This window comes from Lutra lutra, chromosome 13, assembly GCF_902655055.1.
Source record: "Lutra lutra chromosome 13, mLutLut1.2, whole genome shotgun sequence".
Classification (NCBI taxonomy): domain Eukaryota; kingdom Metazoa; phylum Chordata; class Mammalia; order Carnivora; family Mustelidae; genus Lutra; species Lutra lutra.
The window spans coordinates 13,602,457-13,628,250 of record NC_062290.1 but is presented as its reverse complement, the minus strand read 5'-3'; the positions used below and the strand labels follow the sequence as shown (position 1 = coordinate 13,628,250).

Below are 25,794 nucleotides of genomic sequence, written 5' to 3'. Positions count from 1 at the left end.
CTTAAAATGACAAATGTGATGCATGTTTTGCCACAGTTTTTTAAAACTAAGCATCGTTTCCCCACAGTGGCCAGGAGATAAAAAGAAATGATTTTTTTTTTTAAGAGGATTTTTTTTTTTCATTTATGTGACACAGAGAGACCGTGAGAGAGGAACACAAGCCGGGAGAGAGAAAGGGAGAAATAGGCTCTCTGCTGAGCAGAGCAGGGAGTCTGTTGCAGGGCTCAATCCCAAAACTCTGGGATCAGGACCTGAGCAGAAGGCAGACACTTAACTCACTGAGCCACGCAGGCATCCCAGAAATCACTCATTTTGGAAAGTAGAGCTGTGAGATCTCTCCCACCCCCTCACAAACGCCTGCACTCTCTCTACCTTACTGCCTGCCTCCGCATTACAACTTATTAACTATAACTTGCCTAATATAAATTAATGTGCTTGTTGAGGTGCTTTGTTTTTAGTGGTGGGGGGAAGCTTTGAGAATCTCTGAAGTTTTTCGGGTTACAAATTTTTTTTTTTTTTTTAAAGATTTTATTTATTTATTTATTTGACAGACAGAGATCACAAGCAGGCAGAGAGGCAGGCAGAGAGAGAGGAGGAAGCAGGCTCCCTGCCGAGCAGAGAGCCCGATGCGGGGCTCGATCCCAGGACCCTGAGATCACGACCTGAGCCGAAGGCAGCGGCTTAACCCACTGAGCCACCCAGGCGCCCCTCGGGTTACAAATTTCTTTACATGCTGTGGAATATTGAGTGAATCAGTGTATGAGAATTTAGAAGCATCTTAGTCACAAAGTTGCAGAACTAGAAGAAACCTTAATATCTAGTTTAAATTTCTCATTTTATAGAAGAACATTATGTATAAAGAGACTGACTTTCCTAAAGTCACCAACGTTTTAATAGTAAAACTACAACTGAAACCCAAGTTACATAATTCTTAGCTTAGTGGTTTCTGGCCTATCCTATGCTCAATGGGAGAATTTACTTGTTAGAAGTCCTAATTGTATTACTAGATCAAATAGTTAAAGCTGTAGATGTTCTTGTGTATTTGTAAAGTATATTCTGTTCCCACTGAACATAATAAACAAAAGACACTTGTGTCATAGGCAGAGGTGGGTGCGTGTGTGTGTGTGTGTGTGTGTGTGTGTGTGTGTGTGTGAAAGAGAGAGGGATTTGAGACTTGGGTCTGATTCTCACATAGTCTATGCCCAGAAATCCTCTTTCTTATACTAGTAAATGTGAACAGTCAGTGAGGAAGCAATCCTACAGCATGAAAATCCAAGGTAACAAAGGAACAAGCACCTAAAAACACAGATGGACAGAACAACAAAAACTTGTCTTCATTACTATTCTAAGAGAGATTTGAAAGGATGGGTTCCCATAAAACTAAAAACGATTCCTAATGTTAAAGTGAGTCTAGGAACGCCTGGGTGTTCTCAGTCCGCTAAGCCGTCATCTTGATTTCAGCTCAGGTCATGATCTCACAGTCATGGGATTGAGCGCCCCCTGTCAGTTGCATGCTCTGTATGGAGTCTGCTTCAGATTCTTTGTTGTTGTCCTTGCCTTCCCCTTCTGCCCCTCCCCACTCACCCACATGCTTTCTCTCTAAATAAATAAAATCTTTTAAAAGTACAAATAAAACTAATTCTATACTCAAGAACACCAAAGTAATGATCTGTAAGATAAACTATAAGAAATTTCTTAGAGCATAGAGCTGAAAGAGATGGGGAAAAGGAGAGAAGTTTATAGGTGTAATGCATAATCTTGGAATCCCTGATGGAACAGAGAAGGCAGAGAGGGAATTTTTTTAGAAAGTAGAAGAAAAATTCTCTGAGCTAAAGAAAAGTCCTAGCTTTGCGCAGTGGCAGTATCGTAGCCAATGAGGTTTATCCGAGGCGCGATTATTGCTAATTAAAGAAAAGTCCTGGGGCTTTTGATCAAAAGAACCTGTTACGGGGCGCCTGGGTGGCTCAGTGGGTTGGGCTGCTGCCTTCAGCTCAGGTCATGATCTCAGGGTCCTGGGATGGAGCCCCTTGTGGGGCTCTCTGCTCAGCAGGGAGCCTGCTTCCCTCTCTCTCTCTCTCTGCCTGCCTCTCTGTCTACTTGTGATCTCTCTCTCTCAAATAAATAAATAAAATCTTAAAAAAAAAAAAGAACCTGTTAAATACAAATAGAATGGATACAGAATAACACACATGTTGATTTCAGAGCTAAAGATAAAAATCTCATAAATTTTTTGTGGGAAAGAGATGGGAATCACTTCAAAAAACAAATCAGATAGGTATTAATCACCATGGGATGGGATGCTAGAAGATGTGGGTGAATGATTTAAATTTTGAGGAAAAGTTTTAAAATTAACTTAAAATTCTGGGGCACCTGAGTGGCTCAGTGGGTTAAAGCCTCTGCTTTCAGCTCAGGTCATGATCCCGGGGTCCTGGGATCGAGTCCCTCATCGGGCTCTCTGCTTAGCAGGGAGCCTGCTTCTTCCTGTCTCTCTCTGCCTGCATCTCTCCTACTTGTGATCTCTGTCTGTCAAATAAATAAAATCTTTTAAAAAAATTTAAAAAAATAAAATAAAATGAACTTAAAATTCTGAAGCATGCCTAGTTTGTCCTAGGTATGAAAGCAAAATAACATTTTTTGAAAGTATGCTTTAAAATGTGGCTTACTGGGACGCCTGGGTGGCTCAGTTGGTTAAGCAGCTGCCTTCGGCTCAGGTCATGATCCCAGCGTCCTGGGATCGAGTCCCACATCGGGCTCCTTGCTTGGCAGCGAGCCTGCTTCTCCCTCTGCCTCTGCCTGCCACTCTGTCTGCCTGTGCTCACTCTCGCTTCTCTCTCTATGACAAATAAATAAATAAAATCTTTAAAAAATAAAAAATAAAAAAAAAATAAAATGTGGCTTACTTCATAAGGTCCTTGAGAAGGAGGCAAGACAAAGTACTTTGAGATGTATTCCAACAAAATCAAACAAATCCCACCTTTAAAAGGTTGAAAACTTGAAATTAAGAAATCAGCGAAAGTGTGTGATGAAAAATTAAATCCTGGTTAGGCAGACAACTGGGCTCTATAATTGCTGTAGATGAAAACAGAACTCACTGCTGGGGTGCCTGGGTGGCTTAGTTGTTAAGTATCTTTCTTCAGCTCAGGTCATGATCTCAGGGTCCTGGGATCAAGCCCCGCGTCGGGCTCCTTGCTCCATGGGAAGCCTGCTTTTCCCTCTCCGCTCCCCCTGCTTGTGTTCCCTCTCTCACTGTGTCTCTGTCAAATGAATAAATAAAAATATTAAAAAAAAAAAAAAAGAAAAAACTCACTGGCGTCTAAGAATGTCTTCAGGAGCCATGTGGATTCTGTTGTGTAAATTCTAAGAATAAAAAGAATATGTTACATATGATTTTAAAAGTATGGATTTTCTGAAAATTAAAAGAGACCCTAGAAAAATAAGTCACTTCCAAATAAGAAGCAAGCTGAAACGTGCCTTATTTTTGAGCAATTACCAGAGTCATAAACACCTTCACACTTGGAATTAAGGGACAAAAAAGTCACTACATACTCTCTGGATTTTATCGCACTGCTTGGATGACAGTGAATAATACCGTAAATGCTTTTTGTTCTTACTTAGTTTTTAAAAATCAACCTAAAGAGAAAATACAGGAAAATTTAATAGTTGTAAAACAAACTGCACTAAAACTTAAGTAGGTATGTGATTATATGGGGAGCCAGTAGAAACTTCTTGATGGGACAAGAAATGAAGGTTCAGGTATAATAATTAAAGTTATTAAAATAACCAGTGAAAACTAAAAATAACAAATCAGAATGAGCAGAGGATGGAGAAAAATGGGATAAATTCTCTGAATCTTTTATAATGAGGGTATATTGTAATAAAGGATAAATATGAGTACAATAGTAAACACAAGAACTAAAAACAAATGACCCAAAGTTGTAATGTCTGGATTTTAGCCTTAGTCTTTAGCCTGGCAGTAAGATTTATTTTTTTTTAATTTTTAACTTCCTATGTGGCTTGAATTTTTTTTTAACTCTTAGAAATTTTAAATTGAGATACCAGTAATGTGAGTTCTCTTTGAAAAAGCTTGTGTTCATCATTATAGTCAACAGTAGTAAATTTTCTGAAGTTTATGACTTCATATAGATCATATTGTGCTATAGAGGGTATTTTTTCTTTTTAAGATTTTTATTTATTTATTTATTTGACAGACACAGCGAAGGAGGGAACACAAGCGGCGAGGGCTGGGGGGGAAAAGCAGGCTTCCCGCTGAGCGGGGAACCCCATGTAGGGCTGGATTCCAGGACCCTGGGATCACGACCCTTGATCCAGAGGCAGATGCTTAACAACTGAGCCACCCAGGCGCCCTGCTATAGAGGGTATTATATGCTCTGGAATACATTGAATAGGTGTTCGTCTGAGAAGTTCCCCAGAAAAAAATTTTACGTCTTATAAATGGAGGAGAGAATAATGTGTATTCTTTGCATTGTCTCTACCAGTGTACTATGGCAGCTTTTCTGTGATCTTTGAGGTAAGTATGTTTTGGGAAGTCTTTCAGGAGAGGTGCCAAAAAAACAATGATTAAGGGAGGAAAACATGTGCCTGTTCATGTTTTAGTTTATGCTCAGCAATGTGGACAGGTGTGACTTTGAAAGCTAAGCTATAATTCATTTCCCAGTCAACAAAAGCTTTATAGGAGTCTGTACTATTGACCTAAGTAAAAATCAGCAACCTGTCCTACTTAATCATTAGGAAGGCTTGATTTCCTTGTTAGGGCTTTACCTAAGTGGATCATCAGGATTGTAATATTTAGAATTCTCTATGGGTTACATTCAGAAATTACTTGGCTAATAGTCACAAATGTCTTTATAGTTTTTTTAGTAAAGAAAAAATTTTGGGGTGCCTGGGTGGCTCACCCATTTAAGCGGCTACATTCGGCTCAGGTCATGATCCTAGGGTCCTAGGATTGAGCCCCAATATTGGGTTCACCACTCAGCGGGAAGCCTGCTTCTCCGTCTCCCACTCCCCCTGCTTGTGTTCCCTCTCTCGTTGTGTCTCTCTCTGTCAAATAAATAAATAAATAAAATCTTTTTATTTTTTTTTATTTTTTTAAGATTTTATCTATGTATTTGACAGAGATCACAGGCAGGCAGAGAGGCAGGCAGAGAGAGAGAGAGAGAAGGAAGCAGGCTCCCCGCTGAGCAGAGAGCCTGATGCGGGGCTTGATCCCAGGACCCCGGGATCAGGACCTGACCCGAAGGCAGAGGCTCTAACCCACTGAGCCACCCAGGAGCCCCTTTATTTTTTATTTTTTTTTAAAGATTTTATTTACTTATTTGACAGAGATCACAAGCAGGCAGAGAGGCAGGCAGAGAGAGAGGAGGAAGCAGGCTCCCCGTGGAGCAGAGAGCCCGATGCGGGGCTCTATCCCTGGACACTGGGATCATGACCTGAGGCGAAGACAGAGGCTTTAACCCACTGAGCCACCCAGGTGCCCCAAAAGTCTTTTTTTAAAAAAGAAAAAAATTTATTAGAGAGAAGGAGTAGAGGGAGAGGGAGAAACAGATTCCCTGCTGAACTGGGAGCCCGATGTGGGACCTGATCCCAGGACTCTGGGATCATGACCTAAGCTGAAGGCAGACCTTAACCAACTGAGCCACCCAGGCACCCCTGTTTTTATAGTTTCTTACGTTTGCTTGCAGTTCCAGTATATGGAGACCCTTTCAAGAATGTGAATCCATTTGACACATCAAACCATGCATTAAAATGTATAGTTGACCTAATTGATTTGCTTTGCTCATTTTTAATAAAATGGCTTTTACATTAAAATTGAGTTAAATGCAGAGAATACCAGCACATTAATTCAAAGGAGTATGTGCACCCCAGTGTATAGCAATGTATAGCAGCCTTATCTACAGTAGCCAAATTAAGGACCCAAGTGACCCTCAATTGACAAAACGGATGAAGATGTAGATATGTACAATGGAATATTAGCCATGAGAAAGAATGAAATCTTGCCATGTGCAGTTACATGGATGGAGCTAGAGGGTATAATGCTAAGTGAAATGAGTCAGAGAAAGACAGATACCATATGATTTCACTCATATGTGGAATTTAAGAAGCAAAACAAGAAAAGCGGGGATAAGAGGGGCAAACCAAGGAACAGATTATTTACAGGGAAGAGGCTGTTGGTAATGGGGATTTAAGAAGAGTGCTTGTGATGAGCACCAGGTGTTACATGGAAATGTTGAATCACTATACTGTATACCTGAAACTAATATTACACTGTGTTAACCAACTGAAATTTAAATAAAAAGGGGTCCCTGGGTAGCTCAGTCAGTAAGTATCCAACTGTTGATTTTAGCTCCTGTTATGATCTCTGAGTCAGAGTTCTGAGATCCAGCCCCGTATCAGGCTCCACACTGGACATGGAACCTGCTTAAGATTCTCTCTCTCTCCCCCTCACCCCCAACTTGCACAAGTGTTCTATCTTTAAAAAAAAAAAACCTTGGGGCGCCTGGGTGGCTCAGTGGGTTAAAGCCTCTGCCTTCGGCTCAGGTCATGATCTCAGAGTCCTGGGATCGAGCCCCGCATCGGGCTCTCTGCTTAAGCGGGAGCCTGCTTCCTCCTCTCTCTCTCTCTGCCTGCCTTTCTGCCTACTTGTGATCTCGGTCCATCAAATAAATAAATAAAAATCTTTAAAAAAAAAAAAAAAACAACCTTAAAGAATTGGGCTAAATGTTACAATGTTTTGTCTAAATACATTCTTCTAAAACTGTATTGTATAGGTAACCTCATTTAGTTCTGTGTCATTTGCAGTTTTCAGTAAGAAGATCTATACAAATTGCTTGTACATACCAGGAAGGAAAGAGTCCAACGTTTCAAGATAGCATGAGTAGAAGTATAAAAGCTCTTGTTCTGGGTTGCCTGGGTTTGAAAGGTTCTAGTTGAGCATTGCCCAATAGAGCTTTCTGCAGTGTTGGAAATGTTCATTTCTACATTATGCAATTTGGTAGGCATTAGTCATAGGTGACTCCTGTGGCTGAGGAAATAAATATTTAATTTCAGTTAATTTCAATTTAAGTAGCCATACATAGTTAATGGCTCCTGTATTAGTGTAGTATTAAGAAACTAAGGGAAAACATAAACAGTGAAATAGTTACATGGACCTATGTTAGGACTTCTGGTCCGTATTAATTTGGCACAGCTTATAGGCTCTCCAGCTTCCTCACTTCTGATCTTCTGCTCTTACTGCTAAACCTTTTTTTTTTTTTTAACTAAAAAATTAGTTTCATAACCAAATGCTAGGATTGAGACATTTTTAGCAAGACTTTTCCTTTTTATTCATCTTTTCTTTAAATTTAAATTAAATTAATTAGCATATAGTGTAATATTTGTTTCAGGGGTCACAAGTCTGTGATTCATCAGTTCATATATAATACCCAGTGCTCATTACAGCACATACACATACAACACATACCCTCCCCAGTGTTCATCACCCCATTACTGCATTCCCCCACCCCTCTCCTCTTCAGCAGCCCTTCAGTTTGTTTCCTAAGAGTTCCAGTGCTAGGATTGAGGCTTTTGATAACTCTGGTAGATTCTTGTCATCTTCACCTCAACTATTTTTGTGTGTCTATCCCCAACTCTTAACCACCAGTGGAACAGAATCTTATTTGACAGCATGCCGGTAATTTTTTCCTAGTTGGGGGATGCTGGGTGGCTCAGTGGATTAAGCCTCTGCCTTCGGCTCAGGTCATGATCTCAGGGTCCTGGGATCAAGCCCTGCATGGTGCTCTCTGCTCAGCAGGGAGCCTCCTTCCCCCTCCCTCTCTTCCTGCTAAATAATCTTTTAAAAAAAATTTTTTTCCCCTAGTTGGGAAACTCCTCTAAACTTTTCTAAACTCTTAGTTATTAAGGCATCTCTGCAGTTTACCAATAAAACCATGTTTCCAAAGGTGTTTTCAGGTGACTCATTGGCCCAGTTACTCTCTACGTATTTCTAGAATCTTACTAGTAAATTTTTTTTAAAGACTTTATTTATTAAAGTAAGAGAGCAGGAGCGGGGGCAGGGGCAGAGGAAGAAACAGATGCTCCACTGAGCAGGGAGCCCACTGGGGCTGGATCCCAGCATTCTGGGATCACCACCCCAGTAGAAGGCAGACGTTTAACTGAATGAGCCACCCAGGCGCCCCAAGAATCTTACTAGTATTTAAAAAGTATAACTCTTAGCCTAAAAAAGTAACTGACATGATGCCTTTTTCAAAGAAAATCGTTTTGCCAAAATTTCTCTTTTCAGTTTGAAGTATAAAAAATAGGGTACAGAGTACTTCAAAGAAATTTTTCCTTGGGGCTCCTGGGTGGTGCCGAGTCAGCCTCAGTTTCTCTCTCCCTTTGCCCTTCACCCCCGTGTACTTGCGTGCTCTCTATAAAATAAATCTTTAAAAATATTTTTTTCTTGGGGTGCCTGGTTGGCTCAGATGGTTAAACATCTGCCTTCGGCTCAGGTCATGATCTCCAGGTCCTGGGATCCAGCCCCACGTCAGGCTCCCAGCTCGTTGAGGAGTCTCCTTCTCCCTCTCCCTCTCACCCTGCTTATGCTCTCTCTCTCTCTGAAGAATTAATAAAATATTTCTGAAAAATGAGGATAATTGTAAAAAGAAAAATTGTTTTAAAAATTTGGGGGGCGCCTGGGTGGCTCAGTGGGTTAAAGCCTCTGCCTTCGGCTCAGGTCATCTTCCCAGGGTCTTGGGATGAGCCCTGCATCGGGCTCTCTGCTCATTGGGGAGCCTGCTTCCTCGGAACTCTTTCTCTCTGCCTGCCTCTCTGCCTACTTGTGACCTCTCTCTCTATCAAATAAATAAAATCTTTAAAAAAAATTTTTTTTAATAAAAATATTTTTTTCTTAAGGTTTTAATTATCTGTTCCCATGTTAGCACAGCTCTTGTGGGCTGTCTCAGACGGAGAAGTGCCTTTGCTGCTGAGTGCTATATATAATGGTCCAAAAGAAGAAGGAAATAAAACCTGCCCTCAAAAGAAAACAAACTACATTTCTGCATAAGGCATATACAAATAAGATAGAAAATGTCTTTTAAAAAAACACCTAGTTTCGGGGCTCCTGGGTGGCTCAGTGGGTTAAAGCCTCTGTCTCAGCTCAGGTCATGATCCCAGGTCCTGGGATTAAGCCCCACATCGGGCTCTCTGCTCAGTGGGGAGCCTGCTTCTTCCTCTCTCTCTCTCTCTCTCTGCCTGCCTCTCTGCCTACTTGTGATCTCTGTCTGTCAAATAAATAAATAAAATCTTTTTTAAAAATACACCTAGTTTCTAAATTACAATTACTTTGATCATTGTAAGTACTTTGGATGTGGTCTTAACTAAAAGAGGAGCATGCTGCCAAACTCTTTTTAAGGTGAATGAATGGGGTGCCAGAGTGGCTCAGTCAGTTAAGTATCTGCCTTCTGCTCCGGTCATGATCTCTGGGTCCATGTCCCCATATTGGGCTCCCTGCTTAGCGGGTGATTTGCCTCTCCCTGTCTGCTCACTAGCTCTCAAGTAAATAAAATCTTAAAAGAAAGAAAAAGGTGATGAATATTCTGCTTCTTTGTATGCACTTAACTCTGTAAAGTATATGGCTCTCTAAACACCAAACACCATAGCAATCATGATTTCACTTCTAATTTTGGCAAATGTTGCTACAGATTATTCACTTAGTACCCTTAAAGAATATTATAAGTGAGTTTAATTTTTCTTGCTTTGGTATTGATGACGCCCCTAGGGCTACTAATCTTTTATATTATTGACCACCTTTGCATAGTATTATGGTGATTTCCTTTGGATCAGTCTTTGGTATATGTTGTACTTATGGCTCCATTGAATAGAATTGACCTAACATCGGATTCCATCCCCCCCCCTTATTCATAGTTGAATATATATTTTTTGCCATCGCTTCTGACTTTATTCTGATCTTTCCTACCTCCTGCTCTTAGTAATTAAATACCCACTTCATTTGTCTGTTTCTGGTGTTAGGCTCTGGTATAAATCTAATTTTTTAATTTCTTTTGTCAGTTTATCTAAAAATCAGGCTTTAATTTTTATAACCAAAGACACATCAGAAGTGGGTTGTTTGGGGACACCTGAATGGCTGATTCAGTCAAGCATCTGACTGCTAATTTTGGCTCAGATCATGATCTCAGTCAGGGTCATGGGATGGAGCCCCCATCGGGCTTGGTGCTTAGCAGGGGAATCTGCTTGAGATTCGCTCTCTCTCTCCCTTTGCCCCTCCTCTCCACTTTATCTCTAATAAATAAATAAATCTTTTTTAGAAGTGAGGTTTTTTTTAATGGTGGCAAATGAAATGGTCTTTACATTTTGTACAGATTTCTCATTTTCAATTATTACTCATTTTTGAATGCTCTGAAATTCGTTTTATTAAAAAAATAATAGGGGCGCCTGGGTGGCTCAGTGGGTTAAAGCCTCTGCCTTCGGCTCAGGTCACGATCCCAGGGGCCTGGGATCGAGCCCCGCATCAGCCTCTCTGCTCGGCAGGGAGCCCGCTTCCTCCTCTCTCTGCCTGCCTCTCTGCCTACTTGTGATCTCTGTCAAATAAATAAATAAAATCTTTAAAAATCATCATCATCATCATTTCAGGGTACTTGGGTGGCTCAGTCAAGTTAGGCAGGCATCTGCCTTTGGCTCAGGTCATGATCCCAGAGTCTTGGAATCAAGCCCCACATTGGGTTCCCAGGGCAGTGGGAGGCCTGCTTCTCCCTCTCCCACTTCCCCCCACCACCCGTTTATTTTCACTCTCTCGCTGTCTCTTGTCAGATAATTGAATGGAATCTTTTAAAATAATAGTAATAATCTCTAGAGGTGTTGCTCTTTTCTGAATCATTGAGACTTCCAGAAGTCTGATTGCTAAATGATGTGCCTTTAACTAATTGGAAGCAGTTGGAGATTTTCTAAGTGACATGATAATTCCTGACTTCCATAAAATGGAATATGTAATAGTACTTTCCCAGATTTATCCATGAGTGAAGCCAAATTCAAAGTAACTCATTTTCAACTTAACCTGAAGCCTTGTATATCAAAATTTAAGTGGTTTATTATATACCTACCTACCTCTAAATTGGTAAGATTTTTAAATCAGCATAAATCCTATTTAGAGTATAGTTGTCAAAATAGCACTCAAAATAAAGAAGAGATTGAAGCATTTTAAAAATGTTTTAGGAGTAGTTCTGTTCATTACAACATCTTGAACCCTTAAAAAAAAAAAATCAGTTGTCCTTTTTTTTTTGGTGGTGGTTATTTGCATTGATTTGCATTACCAAGAAACTGTTACAAAGAAAATCAAAGGGAAATTTTTTTCACTAAGCCGATATTACTTCAGGAATTGACAGGAGTAATTTCAGTAATTTCTTCTGTCAAAAGAGAGGAAGGAGATATAGTAGGTCATTCTATTTGGAGACATTTTTTAACCTTAGTCTTCCTGTTTTGCTGAGAGGGCACTCAGATGTTCATCTTTATTCCTTTGTCATTGAGCAGGAAAAAGTTATCAGGAGAAGCAGATTCTTAAATTATTAATTCATTACAATTTTAGGAAATTCCTCCTGCTATAAGTGAAGTAACTTTGAGTCTTCTGCCAAAAGGGAAACCTTAATTTTCACAATGGGCCATCTGTTTAACATTCAGTTGACCTTTTATTTTGTGACTTGATTTTGAGAGGGGCAAGATTTCCTCCTCCCTAGATGCTTGTCCTATTCTGTGCTTCATAACACACTTAATGATTTGGGTAACTAGCTATGCTTTTTCCACCTATATTGCCCAACCCCAAATTAAGTTTATAGTTATAAATTATTGTACCCATACAAAAAACCTACATAATTATTACAAAACATATTTTCTTTCTTTTTAAAAACAGGATTTAGTAAACCTTTTTTCTTTTTTTGTGGGAGTCTGTCAGGTGCAGAGAATGGAGTTAATCTTACTAATTTACTAACTTGTTCACCCAGAAAATATTAGAAACCCTATTATATGTCAGGTGTTCTTTTTGGCACTAAAGCCCCAGTGGTAAGGAACCAGATAGATTTTATTTATTTATTTATTTATTTATTTATTTAATATTTTATTTATATATATATATATATATATTTTAATTTTAGAGGGAGAGAGAGAGAGAACAAGAGGGGACAGTGGCCATAGGGAAAGGGACAGAGAGAATCTCAAGCTGACTCCCTGCTGAGCACAGAGCCAGTATCCAACTCGGTTTCTCTAGGTTTCACACAAACCTGACATCATGACCTGAGCTGAAAGCAAGAGTCGGACACTTTGACTAAGTCACCAGGCACCCTGACCAAATGTGATTTTTGTCCTTTGGCACTCATAGTTTAGTTCGTGGCACATTGTTGTCATCAATCTGTAAACCTAAGTCCTACTCTTGTTTTATTTACTTTTTTTCTTACCTTCAACGTTCTTTCCTGTTCTGCCTCCATAAGTATCCAGTCAGATACACAGGTCTTTAAATATGTAACATTTATTGTGGTTTTAATTTTCATTAATGATAGTATAGATCTCAGTTTATTCCTTTTTTTCTCACCCAGTACTGTATTTTTAAGCTCTCACCATCAAACTGCATAATATTCCGTTATCTGCATCCAAAACATTTACTTACTCATTTCCTGGTGATGGAATCTATGTTACTTTCTATACCCTGATACAAATAATGCTGCAAGCAACCTTGTACACATTTCTTGAAGGATCTCTGTAAGTATTTCTTTGGAGTTCTTACCTAAGTGGAATTCTGGGTCATAGGTGAACAGAATGGCATTATCAAACAGTTCACAGAAAGGTTCCTATTTTCTTCCCCTGTTCTTACCAATACTTCATATTTCTCAGTTTTCTAATTTTTATTTTTCTTATAGCTTTAAAGTGATATTTCTTGCATTTTTCTGATAGTTGGTGAGAGTGGCCTTTCTTAATATACTTGATAGCCTTTTTATCCTGTAAATTGCCTATTAATATCTTCTCCCCATTTGTTCTCCTGAGTTACTGGTTTTTTTCTCTTGTTTTTGTAGAAGTGCCTCATATTTAAGATGCTAACTCTCATAATTTTAGTTGAAAATCATTATTCCCAAAGCATTTTTCACTGAATAGAAATCTTCATTTGAAGCTAAATCTACCAATATTTTCTCTTTTTTTTTTTTTAAGTTATATTAATTTTGCCTTTTAGATCTGTTAATCCATCTGGAGTTTGTGTTTTGCATTCATACTGAGGAGTAGGGCTCTAACTACTTTTGCCTGAACTACTTTTGCCAAAAAATACTTGAATTTTTCCAGCACAGCCTACTAAAGAATTCATCCTTTTTTACTGCTTTGAGAAACCAGCTTTGTCATAGGACAATCTCATTTATACATCCATTTATAAGCTCTGTATTCTGTTAAAACTAGGTCTGTTTGTTTCTATGTCAGCACTAGTCTATCTTTATTTTATTTTGTGTAGTCTCTCTTAATACCTGGGAGAGAAAATTCACAGCTACCCTGCAAATACATACATACTTTAAGCTCGCTCTTTGCAATATTACTTTAGCTTTCCATAGACTTGGTGGCCATGGCGGTGGCCATGGCAGAGGGTGGGAGGTGAGGATAGTAAAAAGCTTCCCTTTTTTTACGAATTTTGTTTTTACGTGACCTGTATACCTAGTGTTGAACTTAACCTTGAGATCAGAAGTTCCAAGTTCTATCAAATGTACCAGCCAGGCACCACATTAAAGAGGCTTATTAAGATGTAATTCTCAGGGCACTTGGGTGCCTCGGTAGGTTAAGTGGCTGACTCTTATTCTCAGGGTCTTGAGTTCAAGTCTCTCATTGGGCTCCATTTTTAATGGATTTAAAGTGATTTTTAATACATTAATAAAGTTGTGCAACCACCACTCAAACAAATTTTAGAGCATTTTCAGTACCCCCAAAAGAAACCCTATTGCTCTAGCTATTGCTCTCCTTCCCTCCCATTTTCCATAGCCCTAGACTTAGTCTCTATTGACTTTCCTATTCTAGACATTTCATATAAATGGAATCATACAGTAACTGATCTTTTGTGACTGCCTTTCACTTGGTGTAAGTTCTTCAAGATTCTTCTGCTTTATACCATGGATCAGTACTTTTGTTTTTGTTTTTTTATGACTGAATGATGTTCCATTATGTGGATATACCATATTTTTTTTTTACCCATTCATCAGTTTATAGACATTTGGATGGTTTCTACCTTCTGGCTGTTATGAATTATGCCATTGTGAATATTCATGTACAAGTTTTTGTGTAGACACAGGTTTTCATTTTTCTTGTGTATCTACATGGGAGTGGGATTGCTTGGTCAAATGTTAACACTCCGTATTTAAACATTTTAAGTTTAACTAAACTGTTTTCCAAATTACCTGCACCGTTTTACTTCCATCAACAGTGTATAAAGGTTCCAATTTCTCCATATTCTTGCCAGTTTTGGTCTTATCTGTCATTTTTATTATAGCCATCCTAGCGGGTATGAAGTGGTATCATTGTGGTTTTCATTTACATTTCCTTAATAACTAATGATGTTGAACATTTTTTCATATACATTTGTATCTTTTTTATGGAAAAATGTCAGATCTTTTGTCCATTTTTTTTTTAAAGATTTTATTTATTTATTTGACAGAGATCACAAGTAGGCAGAGAGGCGGCAGAGAGAGAGTAAGGGAAGCAGGCTCCCTGCTGAGCAGCGAGCCCGATGCGGGACTCAATCCCAGGACCCTGGGATCATGACCTGAGCTTAACCCACTGAGCCACCCAGGCGCCCCTTTTGTCCATTTTTTTAATTAGGTTGGGGTTTTTGTTCTTTTATGTTACTCAAGAATTTAATTAATATCCTCTAACTTAATTAGTTTATTGGGGTTTTTTATTTTTAATTTTTTAACTTTAAAAACTGTATGTCGGTTGTCTTTTGGTATTTTGCTTTTTTCTTTCTGTTTGTCGATCTTCTGTAGGTACTCCTTCCACAACACAGTAGTTGTGAGTTCAGGCTCCAGAGTCATTCTGCCACACATACCAGATATTTCTGTCACTCACCCAGCTGTGTGACCTTTGTTAGGTTACATAACTACTCTAAGCCTCTGTTTCTTCAAATGGAAAAGGGGGTGAATTGACATATCCTTTGTCAGAAGGTTATTCAAAGGATAAATGAGTTATCTAAGAGTCAGCTTTTGGGTCTATTGATACTCCTGAGGTTTTCTGTTCCCTTAGTTTGTTGCTATCTAGATGCCCTTAATTATTTCTTTGAGTTTACACTGCTTGAGTTTAACACACTGACAAATAGTCAAAGCTGGACATTTGTAATGAATATAACTATATCAGATATATCCTAAAACGTATAATTTTATGGTGGTTATATTGATGTCATATTTATATTTTTCTTCCATGTCTTAAGTTTATCAATAGTAATACCATTCTGAACAAGGCAAGTGACCAGTGAACTCAACACATTTTTCACTTAAATCCCTAACTATTCTTCCACTTCTCTTTATGTTCATATTCCCCAAAGGTTTAGTTTTGGTTTGTTTGGGGATATACTTTTTGTGACTTTTCTTCCCCCTCCATTGCTTGTTTTAAAATAAAACATTATATTAACTATTCTTTATCATATCTGACATATTTCATAGAATTTTCTTGGATTTATTTTTGTCCTTGCTGGAGTTTCTCAAAGAGGGTCTCAGTTTGGTAAGCCTTCTGAGTTTTAGTATGCCTGCAGCTAAATTTATTTTATCCTTATATTATGATGTTATTTTATCTCTGTAAATTCTAGTTTCAAAGTTTTGGGTTTTTTTCTTCCTCACTTTGAAACTATATTCCCAGTATCTTCTGGTTTCTAGTGTTGATTTTGAAAAGTCAGATGTTCACCTGATTCTTGTTCCTTTGTAGGTAGTCATTCTTTCTAGAAACTTTCATATTTTTGTTTCTGGCAGTCTTAATATTTACTATAATTTGCCTAGTCTGTGAGAATTTTCTCAGATATTTGGCACTCACTCTGAGCAATTTCAGGCTGAATTTTTTCTTTAATTCTGAGAAATTCCTAGATTCTTGTCTTTATTTTCTCCTCTTTTCTCCCTCTAGGACCTTTATAATATTGATACTGGTATTTCTACTTCTGTTTTCCTTAAATTTTCTTTTATGTTTTCTCTATCATCATCCCTTTCATCCTGAAAAATTCCCTGTTTGGGAATTCTTTAATCTGATCTTTTAGCTTACTAATACATTCTTTAGTTATTGAATCTTATACCTAATCCATCAGGCTAATTCTTTGTTTCAGATACTGATTTCTCTAAATCAGGGATTCCAGTTGGATTTTCTTCATGACACTTTTCCACTACAACTTTAAGTATCCTCTTTTTTAAAAACTGGCTTATTATAATTTACTTTTTTTTTTTTTTTTTTTTTTTCCAAGATCTTGTTTTTAAGGGGCACCTGGGTGGCTCAGTCTGTTAAACGTCTACCTTTGGCTCAGGTCATGATCCCAGGTCCTGCATCTGGCTCTCTGCTGTGCTCTCTCTATCGGACAAAAAAATAAAATCTTAAAAAAAAGAAAAAAGGGTAAAAAGATTTTAAGTAATCATCTCTACACCCAGTGTGAGGCTTGAACTTACAACCCTGAAAAAGTCACATGCTACACTGACTAAGCCAGCCTAGCACCACTATTTTAAATCCTTGTTTTGTCTGGTCCAAAATTCTGCTCTAAATTATCTAATTAGTCATCTGTTGTTTGCTGTTGTGTACTTTCAAATGTTCATCATTTTACCCCTACAATTATTTACTGCCTTGTCTCTTCAAGACTTTGTTAGCCAAGAAATAACTGGTGAATGATATATTTTTATTCCAATGAATTTTATATAAAACAAATGGGACTGTGCTCACTTCGGCAGCGCATATACTAAAACAAATGGGCCTTAAAATCAACTAAATTTAGCAAGATATTTAATGTTTTTAATTTCAAGAATAAAATTTTTTCCTCAATAACTTGTTTAGCTCTGATGATACTAAAATTTAGGTTATTTATACTTCTTTCTTAAGCAAGACTATGTTGCTGTCCTATACCAGGCCTATTATTAGAAAAGTGATAATTTGCAAGTTTTTATTATTAAATAGACACCACTTATCTGGTTTGGGGCTATGGTGGTAGGAATAATTTCTTCCACTGCCATTAAGAAGTAAGGCTTTTGGATGCCTGGGTTGCACAATTTGTTAAGCATCTGACTTAGGCTCAGGTCACGATCCCAGAGTCCCAGGATGGATTCCCACCCACATCAGACTCCCTGCTCAGTAGAGAGCCTGCTTCTCCCTCTGACCCTCCTTGTCTCATTCTCTCTCAAAAATCAAAATCTTGGGCGCCTGGGTGGCTCAGTTGGTTAAGCAACTGCCTTCAGCTTCAGGTCATGATCCTGGAGTCCTGGGATCGAGTCCCACATCGGACTCCCTGCTTGGCAGGGAGTCTGCTTCTCCCGCTGATCTCTCTCTCCTCTCATGCTCTCTCTCTCTCTCTCTCTCTCTCAAATAAATAAATAAAATCATTTTAAAAAAATCAAAATCTAAAAAAAAAAAAATCAAGTTGTCCTTTCATTAGAGTAGATCCTGGCACTGCACCTTTTCTCCCTCTCTCCTTTGGTGTTCATCCCCAGAAGCAACTCTGCGTATTACATACGTTCAGTCAGCCACATTTATTTTTAAATTACATTACATAAATTAAATTACATTAGTAATTCAGTAATTCAGTCAGCCACATTATTTTTAAATGACATTACATAAATTAATTTACATTATTATTATATATATAAAAGTCTTCATGTTCAAGAGGTAAATTATAGGAACATATAGCTATGTACAGCTTATTATCAACCAAGCTTTTAATAGACTCTTGAGGGTCAGCAGTTGCTAGTTGTAAGGTAATTGGAAGCAAGAAATAGCTGTAGACAGATTATTAAGCAGATATCATTAATAATATCATACCTCATCTTTTTTTCCCCCAGGTCATCTCCTCTTAAACTGACCCTTTGAACTTTTCTTTCCTGCCATCCTCTTTACCACGTCCTATATCCTCATGACCAGGACAATAAATCTGTAGCCAAATCCTATAATAGACATCACTAATTTATGACATGTTTTTTGCCTGCCAAGCCTTGCATATGCCCTTAGAATCCTTCTCAGTACAGTATTTCACGGAGCCAGTTAGAGTGATCACTAAAGATGACACCTCATTGTCATTTCTATTTTATCAGACTCTTTTTCCAACTAGACTCTGATATTAACTAGACTATGACAACTTACTCGTGCTATATTTTTTTGAAGGTTGAAAAGGACTAAAGATAGACTAGCAAGTAAAGGTGTTTCCTATTTTCCAAGAGACCGTTTCCTGCCCTCCTCTTACTTTTTAAAAGCCTTTTATATCACTCCTGTCTTTGTTTCTCTGTGTGGTGTTTCTCCAGCTGTGGTGTTTCTCCTCCTTTCTACCTAATTAGTTTACACAGGGAAATTAGTACATGTCTGTTGAACATATGAACAAGATTTTGATTCTGTGGTAGGTGAAAAGGACATTTTTTTACTTTCCAGATGGTGTGATGTACATTTTTTTTTCCATCCTCCTGTTTAGATTTTTTTGTAGAAGATTAGGTGCCACCAAATCTCTAGAAGGTGTTTGTTTTGAATGCCTTCTTCCTGGAAGTAAGCAATCATCACCTACTGCTAAAAAGAGGTAGTAAATTTGAGAAAGGACAAAATGAAAAGAAATGGCTTGTAGGGCAAACAGGTATTACCCTTTTTTGTTCGTGATTCAATATCAGCTAAGTACTTGAAAAATATTAATGCAAAAGACAGAGAGAGTGGACCATCCTTAAGTGTGCCATTTGTATCCCCACTACTGTAGTATATGTCCTAACCACATCATGATACTTGTTCTTCACAACCAGGCATTGACCTCATCTACTTAGGAAGACAATGAGGTTTGAAAGGGTAAACAGTAGCCCAAGAGCAAACAGCAGCTATTAAGTGATAGAGTTGGAACTCCACTCCAACTGTCTTTGACTTCAAACCTTATACCACTCCTTCCCATCTAACCATATAGGAAATATTAGCAGATTTTATCCTTTTTTTTTTTTGTAGCCTTTATATTGTATCCTTTTTAATTTGGGCAATAATTACATAGAGACATGTTTTAATGTTTTATAAGTTACTTGAGCCACTGGAAGTATGGCTAAAAGAAATGATAGGCATCTGAGACAAATAGTTTTCTGAGCCTTTGAGGCAGTATAGCCCAGGGATGTAGAACAGTGTTGAGCCTGTTGTCAAATCCTGGCTCCACTGCTGCCTCACACTGTGCAAGCTTCTTTTCTCAAATCAACCATGGTGGTTTTGAGGATTAAATGTGGTAATAACACATAGAATACCTGCCAAATAGCAAGCATTTCATTTATGAAAATGAACAATGTATGTGGTATCGTTATATATTTACTGTATCATGTTAAATACCTACCTTTCCATGAGATTCTGAGAACTTTCACGGACTTAAAATTACACATTACTCTAAAGATACTTCATACCTCCTGTGCTGTTATCTGTAGAGCAATAACAAATATTACCTCTACTCTTCATATTAGTTTTCATATTTTGGTTAAATATCATAATATATAATCACTACTATTTGAGACATCCTATAATGGTTGAGTATCTCCTGATCAGGAATATTTGCCTCACCAGAGGATTTCAATTATTTCTAGAATGAGTCCAAAAATCTGTTTAGGCAAAGGATACTTGAAATAATAGCAGTAGACACTGAACTACAGTAGAATTTACCAGTGCCTTTATTTTAACTTTCTTTTGCATGAAAATGCAGAATCCATATTCGATAATTAAAACATTTGCTATCTCTTCTTTTTCAGAAGATGAATAATCTTTCATTTAGTGAGCTGTGTTGCCTCTTCTGCTGTCCACCTTGCCCTGGGAAAATTGCTTCAAAATTAGCGTTTTTGCCACCCGATCCTACTTACACGTTGATGTGTGATGAAAGTGGAAGCCGCTGGACTTTACATCTATCAGAACGAGCAGACTGGCAATACTCTTCTAGAGAAAAAGATGCTATTGAGTGTTTCATGACTAGAACCAGTAAAGGCAACAGAATTGCCTGCATGTTTGTGCGTTGTTCACCCAACGCCAAATACACTTTACTCTTCTCACATGGAAATGCTGTTGATCTCGGGCAGATGAGCAGCTTTTACATAGGACTGGGATCACGGATTAATTGTAATATATTCTCATATGATTATTCTGGATATGGCGCAAGTTCTGGGAAACCAACAGAGAAGAACCTCTATGCAGATATCGAAGCTGCTTGGCTTGCTCTTAGAACAAGGTAAATCGTGATTGGAAATTATTTTGCACATTTATTATGATGGTTAACTAAAATTGTCTTATACTTAAAAAGTAGTTTTTATAACACATGTTTTGAAGTACTAAATAGAGATGATATTAACCAATATATACCTATTAAGAATTAAGCTCTTAGGAGTGCCTGGGTAGCTCAGTCATTAAGGCTCAGTGGGAAGCCTACTTCTCTCCCACTCCCTCTTCTTGTGTTCCCTCTCACTGTGTCTCTCTCTGTCAAATAAATAAATTTAAAAATCTTTTTAAAAAGAAAGAAAAGAAGCTCTTAGATTATAATTTTAAATTTTTAAAAATAGCATATTTTTTTAAAAGATTTTTTTTTTTTTTTAAAGATTTTATTTATTTGAGAGAGCACAAGCCAGGGAAGAGCGTGACAAGCAGCCCTCCTATGAGCAGGGAGCTGGATGTGAGGCTCGATTCTAGGACCCTGAGATCATGACCTGAGCTGAAGGCGGATGCTTAACTGACGGAGCCACAAAGGCACCCCAGAATTACATAGCTTTTTTTTGTTTTGTTTTGTTTTTAAAGATTTTATTTATTTATTTGACAGACAGAGATCACAAGTAGGCAGAGTGGCAGGCAGAGAGAGAGGGGAGGAAGCAGACTCCCTGCAGAGCAGAGAACCCGATGCGGGGCTCAATCCCAGAACCCTGGGATCATGACCTGAGCCGAAGGCAGAGGCTTTAACCCACTGAGCCACCCAGGCGCCCCAAGAATTACATGGTTTTTAAGACAGGTCTTATTTTGTGTCTGTTAGTGCATGTGTGTGATTTTCTTTAAAATTTAAGCCAATGACAAATACTTGGTTTTATAAACATGTAGAGTGTGGTAGAAAAATGTTTATTCAAAGTTGCAACATTTCAAGGGATGAGAAATAACTGACTTAGCTAATGATTTACTTAATCTATCATTAAGAGTATAAGAGGCTGGATTGTTTTTGTTAAAATCATAAACCAGGGTTTGCATTATTTTATGTAGTAATCTCTTAGAAGTATGACTTACAGGTATTTTATTGGAATTAATTTTAAAGTATTCATTCTATAAAAGTGAGATTTTTTTACTTTGCATTCTGGACTAATAAAATTTGGAAACGATCTCATGTAAAGAAAAGGTAATTTATGACAAATCTTTTTCTTTTTAAGATTTTATTTATTTGAGAGAGAGAGAGAGACAGAGCGAGCACAGGCTGGGGGAACAGCAGGCAAAGGGGCTCCTCTGCTGAGAAACAGAGCAAGCAGGCTCCCTGGTGAGCAGCAAGGAGCGTGATGTGGGACATGGGACTAACTGACTGAGCCACCCAGGCGCCCTGTGATAAATCATTTAAGCAAATTCTCTTATCATTTCAGTTATTCTTTAGTTATAACAATGCATTTTTGAGAACTAGAAATTGCTTTAATCTTTCCTAGTCATCAGTATTGAAAAATATTGCTGTTTTGTAGATTTCTGGGTTTTTTCCATCAGATGGTTCATGTACAATAAAGATGTCTTAGTTCAAGTTGTTCCTCATATTATCCACTGATAAGCTACCTGATTTCCAAAGTATTTTAAACTAAAGCTAAAGGACTCAAAGAAAACTTACCATTCATAATTTAATGTTTAAATATTAATGGTTTTAGTTAGAACCTCCACAATTTTGTTAGTAGGCATAACCTTTTTTAGAAAATAATTTTTGAAGCGTTTAATCCTATAAGATACATAATAAAACTATGTTCTCATAACGTTTCATATAAAGAGGTTTCTTAAATCATTTGAAATGATATAAAAACATCCTAATGAGTTAGAAAAGATGGTGAATGGTACAAAAGTTGGTAATGAGTTGTGGGGGACAGGAAATGGTAACAATTTATAAACTTAAAAACTGCCTTGGGCTCCTGGGTGGCTCAGTTGGTTAAGCAGCTGCCTTCAGCTCAAGTCATGATCTCAGAGTCCTGGGATAGAGTCCTGCATTGGGATCCTTACTCAGCAAGGAGTCTGCTTCTCCCTCTCTCTCTGCCTGTTCCTCCCCCTGCTTGTTCTCGCTCGCTCTCTCTCTCTCTCTCTGTGTCAAATAAATAAAATCTTTAAAAAAAAAAAATGGGGTTACTAATCTAACAAAAGAGAAATACTTAAAAAAAAAAAATGCCTTAAATGAGTTCCCACTTTCCAGACTCAGCCAATTGAATCTAGTTATAGTACCTGTCAGGAAAATATGATAATAATTTTTAATGACAGATTTATTGAAATACAACTCATTTTAAAGTATAACTTCAGTGGATTAGAACAGCTTTTAAGGATGCTAAGTTCTAGCAGGTAGCCTTCATTATTAGTGCTTCTCAATAACATGAAAAGATAACTTTATTCAACCAGAACATACTAGTATTCAATTCAGTGTTCTAGGTTTACATTATAAAAAATAAAACCTTGTAGGTGGTTAACTTCTTCCTATTTTTCATCTCGTCTGATCAATTTGAAGGAAACTTTATAAAATAATTTCTAGTCTTGATTTAATTCATCTTTTTAAATAAAGTTGACCACACATAATTAATGAATGAGAAACAAGGCTGAATAGATGAATTTCTAAGTAGTACAGCAGTCTTTGAGCTCATTATCTGTGTGTTATTGAAAAGTCACTGGCCTAGGAGTTAGGGTACCTGGGTTCTAATTATAGGTCTGCCACTGACTTATTCTGACTTTTTTTTTTTTTTTAAAGATTTTATTTATTTGACAGGCAGAGATCACAAGTAGGCAGAGAGGCAGAGAGCCCGATGCGGGGCTTGATCATGACCTGAGCCGATGGCAGAGGCTTTAATCCACTGAGCCACCCAGGCGCCCCTTATTCTGGTTTTGAACATCTACTTCGTAAGCAGCTGAATTAGATTAGATAGTCTTTAAAGTCCAAGTTGTACTTTTCTGAAATTCTGTTACTGCTTTGAGTTCTCTGATGCTAAATTGGCATCTCCTTCTACTCTGGAGCCTTGCCATTGCTAACATTAGCCTAAAACCCGTAGTTACCATCCAGCAGTTCTGCTATTCAGTTAAGGGCAACCACACAGCCTCAAGAATTAATGCTGATGATGGAAGTGTTCATTCTCTTCTTCTTCTTCTTCTTTTTTTTTTTTTAAGATTTTATTTATTTATTTGGCAGAGACACAGCAAGAGAGTGAACAGAAGCAGGGGGAGTGGGAGAGGGAGAAGCAGGCTTCCCACTGAGCATGGAGCCCGATGCAGAACTTGATCCCAGGACTCTGGGATCATGACCTGAGCTGAAGGCAGATCCTTCAGCTTAATGACTGAGCCACCCAGGCACCCCTAAATGTTCATTTTTGTAACTTAACTCCAGTGAAGAATTACAGTCAGATCTTGTAAAGAAAAAGACTTCTCTCTCTCTCTCTCTGTTGTCTTTTTTTTTTTTAAGATTTTATTTATTTATTTGACAGCGAGAGAGTGACGACGAGGACAGGAATATGAGCAGGGGGAGTGGGAGAGAGAAAGCAGACCTCCCACTGAGCAGGGAGCCTCATTTGGGGCTTGATCCCAGAACGCTGGGATCATGACCTGAGCCAAAGGCAGTTGCTTAACCAACTGAGCCACCCAGGCGCCCTATTTTTTCATATTTAGATACTTGGAAAGCTACATTACCTTTTCCAAAAAACAGATGCTGTTGTGCAAATGGCCCTTAGCATCCATAAGTGACTGCTTTCAGGCTTTTAATTGATCTTACTCTAACTTCTAACCCCACATTCATTAGCTCCTGTAGCACTTCATTTCTGCTTGCAATAGTTTACATTTGGGACAATTATACCATAAACAAGTAACAGTGCTTGGAACATAGATTATATCTGATATATTTGAGGCAAGAGTTGACGTATTTAAATCTGCAGCTTTTTTTTTTTTTTTTTTGACAGACAAAGATCACAAGTAGGCGGAAAGGCAGGCAGAGAGAGAGAAGGAAGCAGGCTCCCTGTTGAGCAGAGAGCCTGATGCGGGGCTCCATCCCAGGACCCTGGAATCATGACCTGAGCCGAAGGCAGAGGCTTTAACCCACTGAGCCACCCAAGCACCCCTGCAGCATTTTTGAAGGAGATAAAGCAATACTCGAGATTTTAGCATGAAGTTTGTTCATAATTAACTGAATCAAAGTATTTGAAATTCTCTTTGATATCTTTATCTTTCCAATCATTAGTCCATAGTAAAGGCAACTTTCAAAAAGAATAGTAATTTATTTTCAGCTAAAATGTATATATATTTTATTCCATATAGTAACCATATGTTACTTTTCATCCCTTTTCATCACTGTAACCAACTTCAAAAAATAAAAAGGGGCACCTGGGTGTCTCAGTCGTTAAGCGTCTGCCTTCGGCTCAGGGTATGATCCCAGGGTCCTTGGAAGAAGCCCCACATCAGACTCTCTGCTCAACAGGGAGCCTGCTTCCTCAGGGCAGGCTTCCCCCTCTTCCACTCCTTCTTGTGTTCCCTCTCTCACTGTATCTCTCTGTCAAATAAATAAATAAAAATACTTTTAAAAAATAAAATGAGCCACTTTTGAGGTGTAGACAAAGAACTTTTCTTATATAGAATGGAAAATAAACAGTCTATTAAACATCAGTCTACTAAAATATTAGTGATGTGGGGCGCCTGGGTGGCTTACCCATTAAGCGGCTATGTTCGGCTCAGGTCATGATCCTGGGGTTCTGGGATCGAGCCCCAACATTGGGTTCTCTGCTCAGTGGAAAGCCTGCTTCTCCCTCTCCCACTCCCCCTGCTTGTGTTCCCTTTCTAGCTGTGTGTCTCTCTCAGTCTCTCTCTCTCTCTCTCTCAAATAAATAAATAAATAAAATCTTTTAAATAAGTAAAATATTAGTGATTATGCCACATTGAATTACATGAGTTATTCAATGAATTCATTTGTTTGAAATTTTAAAAGACCTCAGCAATTGTTTTTCCAAAAGATGAAACAGATGAAATAGGCTAAGAATATAGATTTTATTGTAGCAGTAAACATGATAATGATGGCTAAGAAACATATTTTAAATATAAAGTTGGCATTGTCCCATTCTAAATCATTCTATTACAAGATTAAGTACTTAGAAAATGATTGAATATTTCATACCAGTCCAACTCTCCACCTTTTTTTTTTTTTTTAATTTCTGAACTTTATAGATACGGCATTCGCCCTGAAAATGTGATTATATATGGCCAAAGTATAGGGACAGTACCATCTGTGGATCTTGCTGCTCGGTATGAGAGTGCTGCTGTTATTCTTCATTCTCCTTTGACTTCGGGAATGCGAGTTGCTTTTCCTGATACCAAAAAGACCTACTGTTTTGATGCGTTCCCAAAGTAAGTATCAATATTCAAAATCGTTTAATT

General features: G+C 38.0%; 1 protein-coding gene and 1 non-coding gene across 2 annotated transcripts in view; both read left to right on the top strand.

Annotated features, from left to right (window-relative positions):
- The window catches only part of ABHD17B (abhydrolase domain containing 17B, depalmitoylase), a 56,884-nt gene that overhangs the window by 22,226 nt on the left and 8,864 nt on the right, over positions 1-25,794 (top strand). The window contains exons 2-3 of the mRNA XM_047699767.1: positions 19,944-20,413; positions 25,585-25,764. Coding sequence (XP_047555723.1) covers positions 19,947-20,413; positions 25,585-25,764 — 647 coding nt within the window. The 5' untranslated portion in view covers positions 19,944-19,946. The remainder of the gene's footprint in view (positions 1-19,943; positions 20,414-25,584; positions 25,765-25,794) is intronic.
- On the top strand, positions 1,845-1,991 carry LOC125084224 (U4 spliceosomal RNA). The gene has a single exon (XR_007122550.1). It is a non-coding gene; the product is annotated as a U4 spliceosomal RNA (small nuclear RNA).